This window comes from Symphalangus syndactylus, chromosome 17, assembly GCF_028878055.3.
Source record: "Symphalangus syndactylus isolate Jambi chromosome 17, NHGRI_mSymSyn1-v2.1_pri, whole genome shotgun sequence".
Taxonomy (NCBI): Eukaryota; Metazoa; Chordata; class Mammalia; order Primates; family Hylobatidae; genus Symphalangus; species Symphalangus syndactylus.
In genome coordinates this window covers 59,312,095-59,333,034 of record NC_072439.2, presented here as the reverse complement: position 1 = coordinate 59,333,034, position 20,940 = coordinate 59,312,095, and the positions used below count along the sequence as shown (strand labels likewise).

Here is a 20,940-nt window from a genome sequence, read left to right as displayed (position 1 = left end):
ACATTCACAGCATCTCTTTTGTGCCAAATATATTCTTTATATAAGCAGTCTCTTCTTAAATAAGTTCTTTTCAAAAGCACTATAATAAACAGGGCATGTTAATAGAATGTGTGATATATTCATATATGTGTATTAAAAATATACATACACATGGATATGTACACATATATGTGTATATATGTGTGTGTGTTTCATACATAACATACAGCATGTGATGGTGTTTATGTAACTGCTAAGGCTTCCAGTGCAGACATTATAAACATCTATTCATTGTCAAAAGGTTTGAGTCCAAGAACTGAACCACAACAGATGGAACTCCTATTTAAAAATTCCACGAAAGCAGTGTAGTTAACACCTTAAAATGTTCCAGAATACAAGAATTTACAGGCAGGTGGGACAATGGTTACAATGTGCTCGAATGGTACAACCCAAACAAGTTGGTCCTCCTTATCACAGACAGGGCACAAGCTTGTCAGATCTATTTTTTCCAACCCCAGGCAAACTCTACAATCTCCAGGCAGTATGGGAAAGTGCTCAACATTTAAAACTAAAGTCCTATGGCCAGATCCTATCAATAACATCTATCCACGCGATCTTATTAATGAGACTCAGTAGGACCAACATGGGATATGTGTGAAACACTTTCTTATTAAAAGTTAATCCTACAATTAGACAATTGTCAGCCAGGCACAGGGGCTCACACCTGTAATCCCAGCATTTTGGGAGGCCCAGGTGGGTGGATCGCTTGATCCCAGGAGTTGGAGATCAGTTGGGCAATATGGCGTAACCCCATCTCTACAAAAAATACAAAAATTAGCCTGTGGTGGTGCAGGCCTGTAGTCCCAGCTACTTGCAGGGCTGAGATGAGAGAATCATTTGAACCTGGGAGCCAGATGTTGCAGTGAGCTGAGATCACGCCACTGCATTCCAACCTGGGTGACAGAGTGAGATCCTGTCTCAAAAAAAAAAAAAAAACATTATCTTCTTCATTGCCACTCTCCTGATCTTTTCCTATTGGTCTCTATCAGTCATTGCACAGCAGTCCTGGGCAAATTTTCTTTGATGAGTTTCTCATAAAGACACGTACTGCTCAGAACTATTAAACAGGTTACCATCTTGGAAAGTGCCCTTAGAATTTTTGTTTCACTATTAACACAATAAATAAGCAAAATTCCACAAACACTAATTCTGAACATTTTTTCTGTAACCCTATTGATTGAAACCAAGAACATGAATCTAAGCTTATACTGCCATCTTTGTCTTTAATTTTATCAAAAGATCGTAGTTTTCTCCCTACAATTGGTTTTGCAGTTTTACTCTTTCGTATATCATATAACCTATTACTGTCATCTACCATGAAGATACTAATTATTTCCTAGAAGTTTTTGAGCAACATAAGAATCACCTGTGGACCTTGTTTAAAACGGAAGGCTTCTCACCCTATCCCAAAATTTTGATTCAGTGGGTTTAGGGTGGTTCCTGGAAATGTGCATTCTAACAAGCCGGCAGATTAATTCTGATTCTCTGGTTCTCACAACACAGTTCAGGAAACATAGCCCTAAACGCTTACAACACCATATTTCTGAAGTTTTTTTTGCATCAGTACATCAGTAATTGGTCAGAGAAGCGTATGTTTTGATGGGTATGAAATTACTGAGAAACAAAGCCATTCAGTCACAGGTGGCAGTGCCCTCAAACGGCTGCTGTCAAACGTAGTTTGTCTGTCCAATTTTGGTCCCCACAGTATTGTGTAGGATGTTACAAAGTCAGTGAGGATCATGATTCCTGGTTATTCACTGCCAGCAGAGAAATATTGCACTCTCAAACGCTGCCTGGAGATTCATAAGAAACATGCCATTTGTTATGATCCTTAGCAATTTCAAAAACCACAGACACTTAGTCTACTAAATGTGGCTCCTACGACCCCTTCATTTCATGCTTCTAGCCCTCTTTATGCATATCCTCTGGAATTATAGTTTGCTTTATTAGAACTGGCACACACACCAAAGAAAAAAAAATCAGTAAAACCATGGAAGGAGACTGAAGTAAATTTGAAACTTTAAATATATACAAAGAAATTCCCCATAGACTGCATAGGAGTTATAATTCCCAGAAGCAGTGTTTTCAAGGGGGAAAAAATGACATACTGTACTTTTTCTCAGTTCTTACTTAAAAACTAAGAATTTGGAGTTAATTTGTATATCAATATCTAATCAATATCTATATATCTATATATTGATATATATCTATTTATGTCAATCATTATATATAATATATATAAATATATTCAAATATATATATATATACTTGAAATGGAGTCTCCCTGTGCCGCCAGGCTGGTGTGCAATGGCACAGTCTTGGCTCACTGCAACCTCCGCCTACCGGGTTCAAGCAATTTTCCTGCCTCAGCCTCCCAAGTAGCTGGGACTACAGGCGCATACCACCACGCCTGGCTAATTTTTTGTATTTTAGCAGAAACAGAATTTCACCGTGTTGCCCAGGCTGGTCTTGAACTCCTGAGCTCAGGAAATCCGCCCACCTCAGCCTCCCAAAGTGCTGCGATTACAGGGGTGAGCCACCATGCCCGGCCTGGGGTTTATATTTTTTCTTCCAGAATATATTTTCTTTTGAAGACGTTTACCTTTAACAATCAGAAAAGAGTATCTAGAAATTCAAATATCACAAATTAAACTCATGGCAGTCTCAAATATGAGTTATTCATGCACAATGCAATGCTTTCAAGACAAAACTGGTATAAGCCAAAAAGCGCACAGTATGAGCAATTTCTGAGACTGGATGAAAGTCAGTGTGCCATATGAACAGTAGTTATGTGGAGGTTATTGTCTATTGTCATTCCTTCCAGACTGTCACAAGAACAAGCAGAAACAAGCAGAAAGTCTAGGAAGAGAAGGAAGCAACCGCAGATAACATAGGAAATTCTCCCAATGCAGCTCAATCTATTATTGGGTTGGCTTGTAAATGGCAGTTTCAATGAATACATGGATGAGTTACTCAAAAACAGAAGAGGGCCAGGTGCAGTGGCTCATGCTTAGAATCCCAACACTTTGGGAGGTAGAAATGGGGGGATCACTTGAGGTCAAAAGTTCAAGACCAGCCTGGGCAGCATGGTAAGACCCCATCTCTACAAAAAAAAATTAAAAATTATCCAGGTGTGATGGCGTGCACCTGTAGTCCTAGCCACTTGGGAGGCTGAGGCAGGAGAATCGCTTGAGCCCAGGAGTTCAAGGTTCCAGTAAGCTATGATCAAGCCACTGTATTCCAGCCTGAGCAACAAAGGAGACCCTGTCTTTAAAACACACACACATGCAGAGAGAGAGAGAGAGAGTTCACCTTCCATTTGAGACACTTTGAATTGCCTTTCATACCTCCATTTTTATTAAAGGTCCAAGTTCAAAGACTGCAGGAGTCCCTCTCTTACTCTGAATTCTCTTACTATTCCTCACACTTTGATATAGGCCATTAAGACCTGGTATTTCTAAAACCACCTGATCATCACAGTAAAAGGATGATTATGATTTACATTGATCCATGATGTCAATCATGATGACAGTAGCTCCTGTTTATTGATCCGTTATTGTGACCAGGTCTCAGCTAAGCAAGGCCACTGTCAACTGTTGTGGCACTTTTATGTGCCTTCATTTATGGTGCATGTAATCCTCGCAGGGATGTATGGCTTGACTAGCAAAACCCCCACAGCCATTTGTGTTGTGTTAAGTATAACTCTAGGGAGTAGGAACGGGAAGCTCAGTGACGTTAAATAGCTTGTCCAGGACCAGACAGCCAGTAAGTGGCAGATTCTGGACTTCAACTGAGGTCAGCCTCCAAAGACAGTGCTCTTACCGCATAAACCATAGGCCTATACTAGAGAAAGCCTTTGGTACCGTCTCATGTGATCTATTGTAATAAAGAGTAAACATGGCATTCAGCACACTGGTTAAATAAATTATAATTTGTTAAAGACATTCAGAATTGCAACAAATCTTAAAACAAGATAGAGAGTGAATTGTTGAAGTCTTGTGCTCTTGAAATAAAAGAGGTCTATGACTACACAAGCTTTTTTTCATTATGTTACACTACAAAGCATTACATTCCACTCTGCTTGGTGCCCAAGGCTCTTTAGGATTGGTCTCTCTGATTCTCACACCTCACCTCTTGCCACTTCTCTCCCATCCTGCTCCCTCCCAGAATGAGTTACAGTTCCCAGAATGCATTTTATGCCTCCCTTCCACAGCTTTGGTCCTTTGCTATGAACTTTTATTCTTTTTTATTTCTTTTTTTGGCTCAATGACCTTCCTCCCTTTGCCTTCATAGCTGCAACTTTTCCCTGAGAATTCAGCCCAGACAGCATCTACTCTAGGAAGCTTTTCTGCTTTGTATGCCCCAGTTTAGAATAAGTGCCTCTCAGTGTGTTAGACCCTGTGCACGGATCTAGCCTGGTACTTATCCCACTCTGTACTCACTTGCTTACTGCATTTCTTTGCATCTCAGTGATTGAGACTGTCATATTTGTGTTTGTATCCCCTTTACCTGGTATGTGCCTAGTGCATGGTAACCATAAAGGCATTTTGAATAGAAGAATGGGAGAATCGATGAATGGCAAAGGGTATTAATAAAAAGTGGAACTCGGTCTTCCATGACGAGAATGACATGAATGCTAAATTCTTATTAACTGAGAAGAAACCACTGGAGGAATCTCATTTATTTCTAGTCAATTCCACCACCAGGAGATAAAAGGATTTTTCTCTATTCTTTGGACCCATGGTTTTCCCTCTCTAACTCCTTTCTACCCTTCCTCCATAATAAGGCAATCACCACCATGTCTGTAGTACAAACTACCTGCAAATTGACAAGTTGTAGGCATAAATACTTTGGTCTAGTCAAAACAAAAGTATATCTGTCAAGAAGAAAGGTCATGGCAAGTGTTTCAGGATGCTTGAGGCATTTTGCTTGTTGTCTTTCTAAAGGGCCAAAGAATGACAACATCTGCTTATTATGAGAGTGTTTTGAGAAAGCTAGCAAAAGTTTTAGCAGAAAAACACCCAGGGGCTGGGCACAGGGGCTCATGCCTGTAATCCTAGAACTTTGGGAACCTGAGGTGGGCAGATTGCTTGAGCCCAGGAGTTTGAGGACCATGGGTGACATGGCCAAACCCCATTTCTACAAAAATAAAAATTTTAAAAACCAGCCAGATGTGGTGACACGTGCCTGTGGTCCCAGCTACTAGGGAGGCCGAGGTGGGAGAATCGCTTGAGCCCAGCAGGTGGAGGCTGCAGTGAGCCATGATTGTGTCACTGCACTCCAGCTTGGGAGACAGAGTGAGACCCTGGAAAAAAAAAAAAAAAAAGAAAGGGAGAGAAAGAGAGAGAAAAAAAGAAAGAAAGAAAGAAAGAAAGAAAGAAAGAAAGAAAGAAAGAAAGAAAGAAAGAGAAAGAAAGAAAAGAGAGAGAGGGAGGGAGGGAGGGGGAGAGAGAGAGAAAGGAAAGAAAGAAAGAAGGAAAGAAAGAATGAGAGAAAGAAAGAAAGAGAAAAAGGGAGAGAGAAAGGGAAAGAAGGAAGGAAGGAAAGGAAGGAAGGAAGGAAGGAAGGAAGGAAGGAAGGAAGGAAGGAAGGAAGGAAGGAAGGAAGGAGGGAAGAAAGGAAGGAAAAAGAAAAGAGACAAACACCCAGGAAAGCTTTACTAGAGAGTCCTTGTCCACTACAACAATGCTCCTGCTCGTTCTTCTCACCAAACAAGGGCTATTTTGAGAGAGTTTCCATGGAAAATTATTAGGCATCCACCTTACAGTCCTGATTTGGCTCCTTCTGACTTTTTGTTTCCTAATCTTAAAAAATCTGCAAAGGGCACTTATTTTGCTTCAATTAATAGTGTTAAAAAGACTGCATCAACATGGTTAAATTCCCAGGACCTTAGGTCTTTAATAATGGACTAAATGGCTGATATTACCACTTACGAAAGTGTCTTGAACTTGATGGAGTTTATGTTGAGAAATACAGTTTCCACTTTTTATTTTTATCTTCTAATTCCATTTTTTATGAACCTTTGAAGTTCCCTCGTATATCTGAACTTTGTTGAATTTGATATGTAATCTGTGCCTGATCGTTTCTGTTCTCCATCTCTCCTGCCCAGCTCCATGTCCCACAGGCTGCCATGTAGTGATTGTTTCAATAGGCTCTTTTAGCTCTGGCTTTCAGGTACCTTCCACCACTGGGGACACCAGTAAGCAGAGGGAGGGAGGAGAGTGAGGTTGAGTTATTGATTTGCTGGCTGCCTCCCTGCTTGGACACCGAGGGTCGACAGTGTCCTCTATTCCAGGCCACAGCTGTTATCAAACAGTGTTCTCCATACAGGTCTCCCACTAAGTCCTAACTATTCTCTGCCCTTTCCTCTTCAGGAGGAGGGGTGTTAGGCCCGCATGGTTACTGGCCCCAGAGTACTATGGCGCTTTTCCTACGCCTTGCCTACATCTGAGTAAATAATCTATTAACTCTATTAACTCTTCTCAATTGCTCAATTTGAGATGCCATCTGTTTCCTGCCAAGACCCTGCCTGACACATCATTGATCCCATCTGGGGCCCATGAGGCTTCATGCTGGGCTAGCTGGACCCTCACAGGCTCTAGGCTCTTTCTTAGTCCTTTCTAAAGGGGCTTCAGAAAAACTTTCCCATAAAGTCCAATATGACCTCTCTGTGACTGTTACCCAGTCTCTTTCCTGGATCTTACACCTAGAAAGCCTTGAATTGACTTCTCCCTTCACCCGTCAGCCCATGACTGTTCGAGAGCACCTGCTTTACTTGTTTCTGAGTTTGTTGATTCTTCCGGCTTCTTCAGGTTCTTTTGTGTGTTTTCCCTCACACACCTACCTTGCTACCACTCTATCTGGAAAATTCTATCTGATCCTTTTCTGCACTCTATCTGGAAAATTCTCTCTTCTTCATGAGGGTCCTAGCTCTCATGTCACCTTGTCTCAACTAGAAGTGGAATTTCTGCTCTTCAAATGCTGTAACACGTGGCTTAAACTTCTCGGTGGCACTTGCCAAACCCTACACTGAGCAGTAGAATTTGTAAAATGCCATATCTTCCCTAGATGATAAATTAAAGCTCCCTGTGAGGGTGATTTTATAACCCCTCAGATCCAAATATAGTGCCTTACAGCCTATCTGTGCTTGAAAATACATACGGGGTGGGTGGATGATTGATAAATGAGCAGATGAATATTCTTTATCTTTTATTCTTCCTGCTGTGGGTCTTCTCAGCTCTGGGAGACCTGTTATTATTATACTTACTCATCAACTTCATGTTGAATAAGATCAACCCCTTCAAAATTTATTTTTTTAGTAACAAATATTTTTAACTTGGTGCAGAAAAGGGATACAATTAACATATAAACATTTGTATTAGCATTCTGAAAAACTTTTAAGTTGACAAACAGTAACAGTTTGGGTTCCAATTGCACTAGAAAATTCAATTTAATAACCCATAGCTTTTATAGCCAGTTGATATTTAAAAAAATAAACAGATCCATGTTAGTAGAGAATGTCCTAGCCAAATTGTGGTGCTTTGTTTTTTGGTGTTTTGGTTTGTTTTGCTTTTTTTTTTTTTAAGAGATGGCATTTCACTCTGTCACCCAGGCTGGAGTGCAGTGGCATGATCATAGCTTGCTGCACGCTTTGACCTCTGAGGCTCAAGCGATCCTCCCACCTCTGCACCCCTTCACCCCCGTGAGTACCTGGGACTACAGGTGCATGCCACCATGCCCAGCTAATTATTTTATTTTATTTTTCTGTAGAGACAGGGTCTCGCTATGTTGCTCAGCCTGGTCACAAACTCCTGGTCTCAACTCCTGGCCTCAAATGATCCCTCTGTCTCGGCCTCCCAAAGCACTGGGATTACAGGCATGAGCCACCACACCTGGCCAAATTGTGGTGCTTCAAATGAAATAATGTGTTAACTGGAAAGTGAGAAAATGCAAACAAGTTATTTTAGATGATACATGATCATACCCTCATAGATATTCCACATGTTATTTTTCAAATGGAATATGATAATCTTAGAAAAAATAGTTTCTTGTTTTAGCTATGAAGAGGCTGTGATAACATATCTGAATCACTTGCTTAAAAGGACGTACTATGGGCAATAGACCTTTAAAATGACATGTCCCCAGCCATGCATATGTTAGACATAATAGCAAAAAAAAAAAAAAAAGGAAACAAAAAAAAACAGTTTTTTAAGATATAGGATATGATAAAAATTTTGTTTTGTTTTTTGAAATTATTTTTAAATAAATCTCACAGCTCCAAATAGCCTGGCTTTTACTGACTTCTCTGAAACTGACTCTAACACCTAAATTTGGGGCCTCACATTCAGCTACTTTAAAGTTCTGCTAACATTTCCTTTCTAAAACCGTTTCCATTGATTTTTTTCCCCTAGGCTGATTTTCACTGGGCTACAGTGAAAGGTCTTTGCTTCCCAGCTTGTCTCTGAAGTCCTTCATCCTTTGTTGTTAGTAAGCCTATCATTTTGTCTTGACTGTCTCATCATAGTCATCATATCCCATTCACCCATGTCTTTAAGGACTCCAACAGTTTTGCCCAGTGTTCCTTGTAAACTTTTGTCACACATAACTCTTTAAGTGAAACATTTGGATCTGCCTTGAGAAAAAATAAAGTAGCTAATCCTCTATATCAGATCCAAAAGGATCCATGTACTTAAATATTACCTAAGTCAATCATTATTTCAAATCATCTCAGATATCATAACTATTTCAAATGTTTCTTTGAGTAAATATGAAAGACTGAGACAGGAAAAATGTATCATTATTAAATAGCATTACATTAAATCATCTTGTCATTAAAACCATGGTACCACCCTGAGCAACATGATGAAACCCTGTCTATACCAAAAATACAAAAAAATTAGCCAAGTGTGGGCCAGGCGCAGTGGCTCACGCCTGTAATCCCAGCACTTTGGGAGGCCGAGGCGAGTGGATCACGAGGTCAGGAGATCGAGACCATCCTGGCTAACATGGTGAAACCCCGTCTCTACTAAAAATACAAAAAATTAGCCGGGCGTAGTGGTGGGCGCCTGTAGTCCCAGCTACTCTGGAGGCTGAGGCAGGAGAATGGCGTGAACCCTGGAGGTGGAGCTTGCAGTGAGCCGAGATCGTGCCACTGCACTCCAGCCTGGGTGAAAGAGCAAGACTCCTCTCAAAAAAAAAAAAAAAAAAATTAGCCAAGTGTGGTGGTGTGCACCTGTGGTCCCAGCTACTCAGGAGGCTGAGGTGGGAGGATCACCTGAGCCTGGGAGGCAGAGGTTGCAGTGAGCCAAAATCTCACCACTGCACTCCGGCCTTGGTGACAGAGTGACACCCTGTCTTAGGAAAACAAAACAAAAAAATTGTAAAGTCAAGTCTTTCCTAGAAGTGGGGCTAGGGTGAGGGAGAAGCAGTGCCTTGTGCTTTGCTATTTACCCAGTGTCCTCACATAAATTTCTTTCTTTTGATTTTTGACCTCCCAGAATCCCTTTTCAAAGGGGGGGGGAGCATTATTATTTTCTCTTGCTGATTAGAAAATTGTAATTTAGAGGATTCAAATCTAAATCTTCTAAGTTAATATTAAAAATCCTCAAACATTACATTACCATTTTCTCTCGCTTGAAAATATGAAAAATAGGTGTTTTTAAATTTGTTAAATTAATTTCGGCTTTGGTATTTTGTTTTTGTTGTTTTTACTTATTTTCCCCTTTTTTCTCCTCTTGGATCACCTTTTGAAACCTTCTTTCCTCATACTAGATAGTCTGCTGCACCCTTTGTGACTCAGTGGTGTACTGTTAATAAACATTTACTGAGCCTCTAGCCCGGCAGGAACTGTGTTAAGGCTGTTCCTGATCTCAAGGAACGCGTAACCCAGTGGGGAGACACAGTGCCCTAAGCGCTTTAACTGAAGTCTCTGTAGATGTGGTTGCACAAAGGAAATCACTATGTTTATGGAAAATTTAAATTTGCAAAGAGCATTACTAGCTTTAAGAATGCTTCACATCAGACAATTCCTATCAAAGCAAAGCAGAACTCTGAAATTATTTTCTTGATATTAATTGTAAGTTTATATTTCACGAGTTCCTGCTTTCTTTTGCCTCTGCTATGCTCAGTAGTAGCCTCCACTGGAGCTTCTCAGAAGATTGGGGGTCTTATCACTGAGGTCTCAGATCAAATGTCATCACCTCAAACATCCAAGCTCTTTCCTGACCACTGAAATGCATGCATGCACACCAAGCCCCCAAGTCACTTACTCCCTATTCTATTTTCATCATAGTCCTTATCACTATCTTACAATATATTCGATATGTATTTTCAGTGTTTGTTTGTTTGTTTTTTGAGACGGAGTCTCACTCTATTGCCCAGCCTGGAGTGCAGTGGTGTAATCTCAGCTCACTGCAACCTCCACCTCACAGGCTCAAGCAATTCTCCTGCCTAGCCTCCCAAATAGCTGAGATTACACTGAGCTAATTTTTGTATTTTTGGTAGAGATGGGCTTTCACCAAGTTGGCCAGGCTGGTCTCAAATTCCTGACCTCAGGTGATCCACCCACCTCGGCCTCCCAAAGTGCTGGAATTACAGACATGAGCTGCTGTGCCTGGCCAGTTTTTAGCCTTAATTTGGAGTTGACAATGGAACAGCCAATTGAATAGTCATCCGGAAAAAAAAAAATAGCCTTAATAGTACTTCGTTTATGAAAACTCTACATTTTGGCTGAGCATGGTGGCTCACACCTGTAATCCCAGCACTTTGGGAGGCCGGGGCGGATGGATCACCTGAGGCCAGGAGTTTGAAACCAGCCTGGCCAACATGGCAAAACCTCGTCTCTACTAAAAATACAAAAATTTAGCCAAGCGTGGTGGCGAATGCCTGTAGTCTCAGCTACTTGGGAGGCTGAGGCAGGGGAATTACTTGAGCCCAAGAGGTGGAGGCTGCAGTGAGCCGAGATTGTGCCACTGCACTCCAGCCTGGGTGACAGAGTAGACTGTCAAAAAAAAAGAAAAGAAAGAAAAAGAAAAGAAAAGAAAACTATACGTTTTATTATTTTTATCCTGAAAATGTTCTGTGAAGGTGGACAATCCTGTGAGGCAATTATTAGACCTATATTAGAAAAAAGAAATAGTAGCATACAAAGGGCAGGTTGTGTTCATAGGGTCAAACAGGCACAGTCCAGAATTTTTCCAAACTGATGAAACAAATTTTATTACTTTCAAGGTGCTACGAAAATTGAAGATAAATATATATAAATAAATAGTCCTACTACAGATGGAGCTTTCCATTGCCCCCTTCTGCTGAAATCAGATGCTTTCATCTGAATTTGAAGAGTGAATCTTATGTTGTTGGTAAAAGGAATAAAATTCTTCAGTTCAGCATCTAAACTCTGACATTGCAATGGATCTTCTAATTCTATGATCATTTGTAATCATGCACACTCTGCTTCAATGTAAAATTAGTCCATTCAGTCAACAAATATTTATAGACTTCCTACTATTTGCCAGGCACCATGTTAGATGCTTGGTGATTCAACAGTGAACAAAGCAAAGACCCTGCCCTTGTGGAGCTTCCAACTGAATGAGACAGAAAAATATTAATCAGATAAGCACTAATATCCATCTACAAATGATAATCCCTGATATATAAGAAAGATGCCATGTGCCATGAGAACATATGGGGGAAAGCCTCATCTGGATTTGGAGAGGGCTTTCCAAAGGAAGCAACATTTAAGTTGAAGTGTGAAGTGATCAGTTGTTGACTAGGTGAAGATGGGAATACAGAGAGGGGAAAGAGAGTACATGTGTTCCAGAGAGTGAGAATAGCATGTACAAGAGTTGGGTAAGTTTGCCTTTGCTGCTTGGTGTTATGGTCTTAGGAACCATGTCTTTTGGAGTGCTGCACTGACTTTTGCTGCCAAATAGCTAAATATACTTGGGTTTATGATTATTTATAAAGCTATATTTCCAGCAGTTCATGTGTCGTAAAGCATGGAAATTTGTTTTTTATTACCTAGTTACTGGCAAAATCAAAATGAAGCTTATGGCATACTAGATACTTTGTGCCAAAATTTCAAAGTGTTCCAAATTAATTTGGTCATTCCAACATTAGAAATGGTATACCATGAAACAAAGAAACCAAGCACGGAAAGCTAAATATCCAGATAAACTTTAAATACTGCTAACAGATGCTCTTTGTGTGAACCAATTCCTTTTGAAAATGGCAATGAGGGCTTTCAACAGTTTTCCATTGTCATATCTGAATTGTGCATTCTTTTAGGGACAAAGGAGGAAAGGTTAACCAAATTCATCATTTATTAGCCTACTTTCCAAATGTGCTAACTGGGTTCTGGTACACTGTACAGTTCTGACTTTTGATCACCTACCCAGTAAATATTGGAAAATACATGGCATGATTATTCTGCTACCTTCAACAGTCGTAAATCAAGATGGCCAGCCTCTCATAGAAGGAAAACTTAAAGAGAAGCAAGTCAGATGGAAGTTCATCAAAAGGTGGAAAACACGCTATTTTACATTGGCTGGAAATCAACTTCTGTTTCAAAAAGGAAAGTCTGTAAGTTCCTCCATCATCTTTTACACTTGCATTTTTAAGGTCTTGATCTCCACCAATAGCTAGACATTTTGTCTTGAGTTTAAACTTATAATTTTTTCCTCTCCATTTCACTATCTTACGGCATTGTTTTGTCACATATGTCTGTGTCTAGTCTGTTTATTCCTATGTTAGTTGATTCACTGTCCTCTTCCAGTTTATTATGGAAGCTTGTTTTAGTTGACTTTTTAGTTGAACCACAGAGGGACTACTAAGTCTTGACTCAGACACCGTGCCCTTTGTTTCCTTGTGGACCATGTACACAAATTTATGACTTATGATATTGGCTCTGATTTTTTTATAGCTATAGTTTATATTTGGAAGTGGCGGTCCAAAAAAGGAGGACATAGGCAAGGAGGAAAGAATGAAGGTTGATTTACTTTAGGTACTTTTTATAGTCAACAAAGTTTAATTCTGATTAAAATATTACTGTCTTTCATCTATTTAACATTCAGTTAATGAATATAGTAGAATTATGATCAAATTAATAAATATTTAATATAATTTTCCATTTGAATAGGATGTTCAGTAATTATTTGTATTCTGAATTTTCAGTGGGAAACCTCTGAAGTAGCATTCCACTGCAATCAATAATGCAAAGTTATCTTCTCTCCTTTTCAAATTGGTTTTACGTATCATTAAACTCTACTGATTCAGGATCAAGAGGAATCAAATCTTGACCTACTTCTTGGCTATTTTAGAAAATAATCATAATGACTAGCATTTTTCCAGTGCCTACTATGCAACACCTTGGATTGCCTTAAACAATCCTCAAAACAATCCTATTAGGCCACCACTGCTATTATTGCCATTTTACAAATGAGGAAACTGAGTCAAAGAAACTGATTGGATTGTCCAAGGATAAAGCTAATAAGGTGAGAAAGGGTATAACTGGGGTCAAGATCAGGCAGTGTTACACCAAAGCATGTTCTTAAATGAGTTTACTGCTTCCCATGTATACTTAAAATACAGACTCAGTGGTGAACTATACTCACCAGGGATCTCCATAGAAATGGAACCAATAGGATATATAAAGACATATAAGAGATTTACTATGGGAATTGGCTCATGAAATTATGGAGGGTGTGAAGTTCCATGATATGCTGTGTGCAAGCTGGAGAACCAGGAAAACTGGTGGTGTAATTCAGTCCGTGTCCTAAGGCCAGAAAATTAAGGGAGTCAATGATATAACTCCCAGTCCAAGGCCAAAGGCCTGAGAACCTGGGTCTGGGGGGAGCTGGGGGGAGGGATGTAAGTCCCAGAGTCTGAAGGCCCCAAAACCAGGAGCTCTGATGTCCACAGGCAGGAGAGAATGCATGTCTCAGCTCAAGAAGAAAGAGCAAATTTATCTTTCCTCTAACTTTTTATTCTATCCAGATCCCCAATAGATTGGATGATGCCCACCCACAATGGTGAGCGTGGATCTTCTTCACTCAGTCCACTAATTCAAATGCCAGCCTCTTCCAGAAACACCTCACAGACACATGCAGAAATAATGCTTTCCCAGCTGTCTGGGTACCCATTAGCCCAGTCAAGTTGACACATAAATTTAACCATCACATAAACCAAACTGTCTGAATTAATTAATGAAAAGTGGTAAATTAGTTAAAAATTATAATTCATTCTGGGCCATATGCACTATACCTTTAGAGTCCTCATTATAAAACTTATTTGAACATTTTAATCAACAGGAATCAAGTATCGTGTATTTGAATTAAGGCAAATTCTGACCAGTGATCTTTTAATTTATAAGACTCCTGTTAACTTTTTGAATGAAAAAGAATATTTTTTGTGATACCTACTGTGTACTCATGTTACTTTCTTCATCTATGTGTATCATAACATATACAGATGGACTTTTCTGTGGCTGAACATCTTTTTGAAAGGGCAGTTCAATTTAGACAGCTATTGGAAACGTGAAGAAACTTTTTTAGCATAGGTTCACACTAAAGCACGTTTAAAGTGTTTAAAATGACTATCTGAATTTTCTGTTTTTATTCAAGGAATCAAGAATAGAAATGAAGACGTAGTAATTTTCCAGATCCCTTAAGACAAAGCAGAGTTGATCTATGAGAATGTTTTTCTGAACTCAAATAATGACCTTTATACTTTCTGATTCATGGCTTTTTAATAAGGTTTAAAGAAAAAGCAATTTTATAATTAGGTAACTTGTTTGACATGTTTGTCAGGAAATAATGGTCTGACATTCCATAACTCTGACAAAACTTGCGGCTCAAATAGTGGGAAATAATTTAATATAGCATGAAGGCCACAGCAAAATACCTCTAATCTCCAGGGAAACAATAACCTACCAGTGGTCAACAGTCCTGCTGAAGCTTCAGGTCCTTGTAAAAGGGCCCTTTTTAAATGAAAGAAATGTGCATTTTAAAATTAGAGCTGAGGTTGAAAGACTCTAATGGAAGACTCTAATCTTTCACTTTTGCATTTTTAAGACCTTGATCTCCACCAACCAGCTAGGAAATAGTGTCCTTTGACTTTCTGTCTATTCCTGTCTCAGTTGATTCACTGTCCATCTTTAAATCACTATGGTAACTTTTTATTTTCTTATCAATCTCTGTACTATAGACTACTTCAAAGAAATGCAATTTTATTACTGTCAGATACTTACTGTAAACCAAATTAGGCTAACAAAGTATTGTCTAGTGTGTATGTCTTCAAACTTTATCCTGTGTACCCTAAAAGAATTTTGAAAAATCTATGTAGTACCTTGAAGCATTTTAAGTTGCAGCAACACTTTTATCATAAGTTTAAACATTTGCCCGGACTGTAATTTCTGTTGAATTGTAAATATTGACATTTTAAAACAAAAGGATTACATCTCTCCATTAAATGTAACCATTGGATTAAAATACCTTAGCAGTTTAACACCTAACACTATTTTTAATACATAAATTAACTCTTTTTTAAATAGAAATGTTCACATTGTTTCTCTCTTTTTTTTAATCATGTTTCTGTTCTACCTCCATCACAGCATTTTATCCTGAATGGCATTTCATTTTTCACTGAGTAAAACTATATGTATAATTGAAATTTAATTGTTTAAATTTCTTGTGACCATCCATCTCCAAGTGTTATTTTTTCTGATTCAGTTATCTTTTTAAAAAGTTATATCCTTCATGAAAATCCATAAGTATAATGCCAAGCTTAATAATTATTAAACATTAAAAATTGAAATATTATTGAAAATGCATCTCGTAATGAAATAGATGAGGAGTGATTACATTGCCTTGGCTGATGGATACTTCCCTGACGTCAATAGTTGGAATTGCTTTTTTGTTTGGTACTTCTGAGATATTTTTACATTGGACAAAACATCATAGAAACTATGGGATGAATGAAGAGGATGCTTTTTCATTGCAAAGTGAAAGGAGGGTGATTGCAGCAGGAGAGGTGGGCAAGGAGAATTGGCAAGATTCTCAACCACAGGTACTTTGTTTAGTAGACAAAATGTATTCATGTGAAAGACCTGAAATTGCTTCAAAGAAATATCTGGCCCCTTAAAATTATTCTTCTTAGCCCAGTGTGATGACCTTGGTATTGTAGAGATCCTTAAATTTTTGCTTTAATAAAAGGCAAATGTAACATCATTAAATATTTCTTCTCTTACTGTTTGTAGACAAAGCATGCTTCCAAAGCTGCAGAGAGTTTCAAAAACAGTTTGGTCTATGCAAACACTAGAAACCTCTCTATTCAGTTAAGGTCTAGCAAAATCTTTCTCAGAGGTAGCACAAAGGAAAATTCAATTTCATGCCTCCTAAACTACCTGAAGTTATAAGTTAATAGCACTACAAATTGTACCGTTGCACCTTCTTCTATTAATATAGCATTAATAGAAAATGAAAGAACTCTGAATTTTTCCCAAATCCCACTTTATAATAATATTCTTTTTTTTTTTTTATTATACTTTAGGGTTTTAGGGTACATGTGCACAATGTGCAGGTTTGTTACATATGTATCCATGTGCCATGTTGATTTCCTGCACCCATTAACTCGTCATTTAGCATTAGGTGTATCTCCTAATGCTGTCCCTCCCCCCTCCCCCCACCCCACAACAGTCCCCGGAGCGTGATGTTCCCCTTCCTGTGTCCATGAGTTCTCATTGTTCAATTCCCACCTATGAGTGAGAACATGCGGTGTTTGGTTTTTTGTCCTTGCGATAGTTTACTGAGAATGATGTTTTCCAGTTTCATCCATGTCCCTACAGAGTCTTGCTGATTGCTAGCACAGCAGTCTGAGATCACGCTGCAAGGCGGCAACGAGGCTGGGGGAGGGGCGCCCGCCATTGCCCAGGCTTGCTTAGGTAAACAAAGCAGCCAGGAAGTTCGAACTGGGTGGAGCCCACCACAGCTCAAGGAGGCCTGCCTGCCTCTGTAGGCTCCACCTCTGGGGGCAGGGCACAGACAACCAAATATAATAATATTCTTTAAATTAGTTATCTTGTGTCAACTTATGATGCTCTAACAAAAGCCCGATTGCTCACTCCTTCAGTTATTCTAATGATTCTGAGGCCTTAGCACCCAAAATAACAAAGGTCTTTAGCCATAAAAAGTGAAAGGATTCTGGCCCTCTTAGAAAGTTCTCCAGTAACCAGAGATCCTTGCCTACAGTAACAGCCAGGCCGTGTTCTTTTCTTCCCATGCCTTTCAGAAAGATGACCCTGACGACTGCCCAATAGAACTCAGCAAAGTACAGAGTGTGAAGGCTGTGGCCAAGAAACGCAGGGACCGCTCTCTCCCCCGGGCTTTCGAAATCTTCACAGACAATAAAACCTATGTCTTTAAGGCCAAGGATGAGAAGAATGCAGAAGAATGGCTCCAGTGCATCAACGTGGCAGTTGCCCAAGCCAAAGAGAGGGAAAGTAGAGAAGTAACCACATATCTGTAGGGAATTTACAAGTCAGCCACGACGATTACACACCACAGGCATTGTATTATCACTGCTAATGTCAACAAAAAGAGCTAAATTTACCAAACCATGTTGTTTTTTACTAAATACCAATGGAATTGTTGTCCTTTAAGAAGAAGGGCCTAAAATGGCAGGATTCTTAGTAAATGTCATACTCTAACAGCTTTAGTATTGACTTCAGAATATATCTGATGCCTACAAAAATAAAATAAAATAAAAGGAGCTAGAGAGTATGCCCTCAGATAGTGTGGGGCCAGGAGGGAAAAGTCACCGATAAAAGAACTTCAGTAGATATGTCATTAAAACTGTGAGAAAACAACATGAAAAGATGCCTGAACTCTCCATCCTGAGGAAAGATTAGCACTTCTGATGAAAATCACAGTCTGTCAAAGGTATTAAAAGAAAAATTTTAAAAAAACTGTTAGAAACGTTGAACTAATGTACACTGAGAAAAACCATATAACTTACTTATAGACATATAATTACATGATCCTCTCTTACTACAAATGAGGCTAACACATAGTAAAATGGTTCTCAAATCAAGCCAGTTATGTCATTAAATACTTGTCTTTCAGAATTACTTATTTAATTATTCCATTTAAGTTCATATAATATAAACTACAGTTTAGATACTTGGACATATATCCTGCCCAAGGCACTAAGTGTAATATAGAAAAAGGATAGAAAGCCATTTTCTCTATCTTCAAAATAATGTGCCATCTCCATTAAAATTAAGACTTTGAAGTTCTATAATTTTTTCTTTGTATTCAACCTTTTAATACCTCCAAATTACAAACATCTATTTTTTTCACTACATAGATATATAATTACACTATGATAGACAGAATTCTAGGGTGATTCTCAACAATCCATGCCTTGGTATAATCCCCTCCCCCGCTGAGTGTGGGTGTGACATGTAACCTGCTTCTAACCAACAGAATATGGCAAAAGTGATGAGATCATCTCTCCCATATTATGTTACATTATATAGCAAAAGTGAAGAGAAGTTACAGATACACATAAGGTTTCTAATCAGCTGACTTTGAGTTAATCAAAGAGATCCCCTGGGTGGGCCTGACCTAATCAGACTAGTCCTTTAAAAGAGAGAGAACAAGTCAGAGACTCTCTCTCCTATTAGCCTTAAATAAGCAAGCTGCCATGAGCGCTACGGCTGCAAGGAAATAAGTTTTGTCAACAACCATGTGATCTTGGAAGAAGCATCTGAATCTCAGATAAAAGCCCAGCCCCAGCCAACACCTTGCTTGCAGCTTTGTGAAACTCTGAGCAGAGGACCCAGCTAAATCACGCTTGGACTCCTGACCCACAGAAACTTTCAGATAATAAATGTATGCTGTTTTAAATCTAAATTGTGGTGATTTGTTATGCAGTGTTAACTAATACAAAAGCTAAGTTGGGCTACATACAATGGATAACTGTTTCCTTGAAATTTATTGATTATGTAGTCTAGTATAGAAACCTGGAGAAAGATTATGAATGGTCAACACCTTGACCCTCCTGCTAACTTACTAGGATAGGGAATATAAAAAGGGCCATGTTTGCGAAAGGAGACAATTCCATTTTAACAAGTAAAGTTTGAGGGTATTGTGAGTCACAGAATTTATTACACATTGGAAATAGAGTTCTGGAGGTCAAAATTCAGGATCACTGGATATATAGGTAGTCGCCAAAGATGCAAAAGTAGATGAAATTACCCAGAGAGAATAAGAAGACAAAAGAATTAATAAGGGTTCCTTGAGACACCAGCATTTAAGTAAAGGCAGCTGGTGTAGCTGATTAGTGTTGAGAGATGATGTAGATCAGGAGAAATGATGTCACAAAAGCCAAATTAATAAGGATTTTTCAGGAAAAACAGGGCAACAATTTGAAATCCTGAAGTGTAATCACTTAAGATAAAGCCTGACTTTCACAATCAGGAAGCAATTGGTGTCACTGGGAAGAACAATTCCATTTGAGTGAGGGAGTAAACATCAAATTTTAGTAGGCTGAAGTGTCATTGGGAGCTTAGGAGTTTAAAGCAATAATTGGACTATTTTTTTTTTTTTTTTCAGCAAAATGGGGCTACGATGAAGGGGCTAAGATGGAGCAAGTGTTTTCTTGCTCTTTTTAAGATGAGTAAGAATTAAGGGAAAGATGAAGGAGTTAAAAATACAGAAAGAAAGAGGAAAAAAATGACTTTGCTTGAGTAAAGTTTCCAGAAGTGATAGGAAAGGATTAAAACTCCTTTATTCTGCAGCAATTAACTGAGCACCTGCTAAGCAACAGTTGCCATGCTTGGCCTGGAGATACAAAGATAAAAGACACAGTTTTTCTCTTCAAGGGGTTTAAAGTTTAGTGGAAGAGACATCTACGTACAACAGAAATATAAGTACTATGCAGCAAGTGCCTTGATGAAGGTATGCACAGGGTCCTGTGGAAACACAAGAGAAGACACCATTGTAAGTGACTTTAAACTCAGAGTGGACTCCCTCACTGCTTCCCAGAGGTGATAGAAAGTGAGATAGTCTTAAAGAACTAGTAGGATTGCTGTGGGCAAACAAGGAGCAAATGGTCAGTAGAGTGAACCACGCTGCAAATGCAAAAGAGGGAGAAGGAACATGGTCCATTTGCAAAATGTAAGTTTTTCCCTAGGGTTGAAACAACGGGTGTATGGAAAATGGTTCAGAGTGATGCTGAAAAGGTCTGCAGGACCACAGGATTTAGGACTTGGTTCCATGCCAAGGGTCTAAACTTTTTCCTTAACATGATGAGGCATTAATTTGTGTGGCAGCAATAAAGATAAAAAAGAAAAAAAAATTTAAAAATAAGATGATGAAGCACCATTAAAAGGTTTTAAGCAGATTTGCATTTAGAAAGATAATCTTAATAGTGGTATAGGGAATGGATTATAAGAATATCAAAAATTGTAGCAGGGAGACCATTTGGGAGGTTCTTCTAAGGTAGTGAGGACCTGGACTGATGTGGTAACAAAGGAGATAGAGATAAATGAACAGGCAGGAAAAATACTGATTTAGTAAAATGGACAGAACACTGGTGGATTGGGTGGAGCTGGAGTATGGGAATGGAAAGGAAAGAGTTTCTGCTGATCCTTAGGTGCTTGCTTGGGAAACTTGGTAGATGATGATGATGGTGGTATTCACTGAAATAGAAAATTCAGAAGCAGCAGTTTGAGAGATAAGCAGATGGTAAATTTAATTTTGATGTATACATTCAGGGTATAGATAGGGGACTAACCTTGGATTAGACAGACAACTGCTATGAAGTTGGGCAGGAAAAGGATGAGAATGAGTATAGTTGTAAATGATTCTCTAAATATTCTTTTAAAACCTACCACCCCATTCT

The 20,940-nt window shown here is 39.0% G+C and overlaps 1 protein-coding gene across 3 annotated transcripts in view; it reads left to right on the top strand.

Moving 5' to 3' along the window:
• The window catches only part of VEPH1 (ventricular zone expressed PH domain containing 1), a 255,018-nt gene extending 236,071 nt beyond the window's left edge, over nt 1–18,947 (top strand). For all 3 annotated transcript variants that reach the window (XM_063620307.1, XM_063620306.1, XM_063620308.1), the window contains 2 exons: nt 12,482–12,618; nt 17,323–18,947. In XM_063620307.1, coding sequence (XP_063476377.1) covers nt 12,482–12,618; nt 17,323–17,559 — 374 coding nt within the window. In that variant the 3' untranslated portion in view covers nt 17,560–18,947. The remainder of the gene's footprint in view (nt 1–12,481; nt 12,619–17,322) is intronic.
• The last annotated feature ends 1,993 nt before the right edge of the window (nt 18,948–20,940 follow it).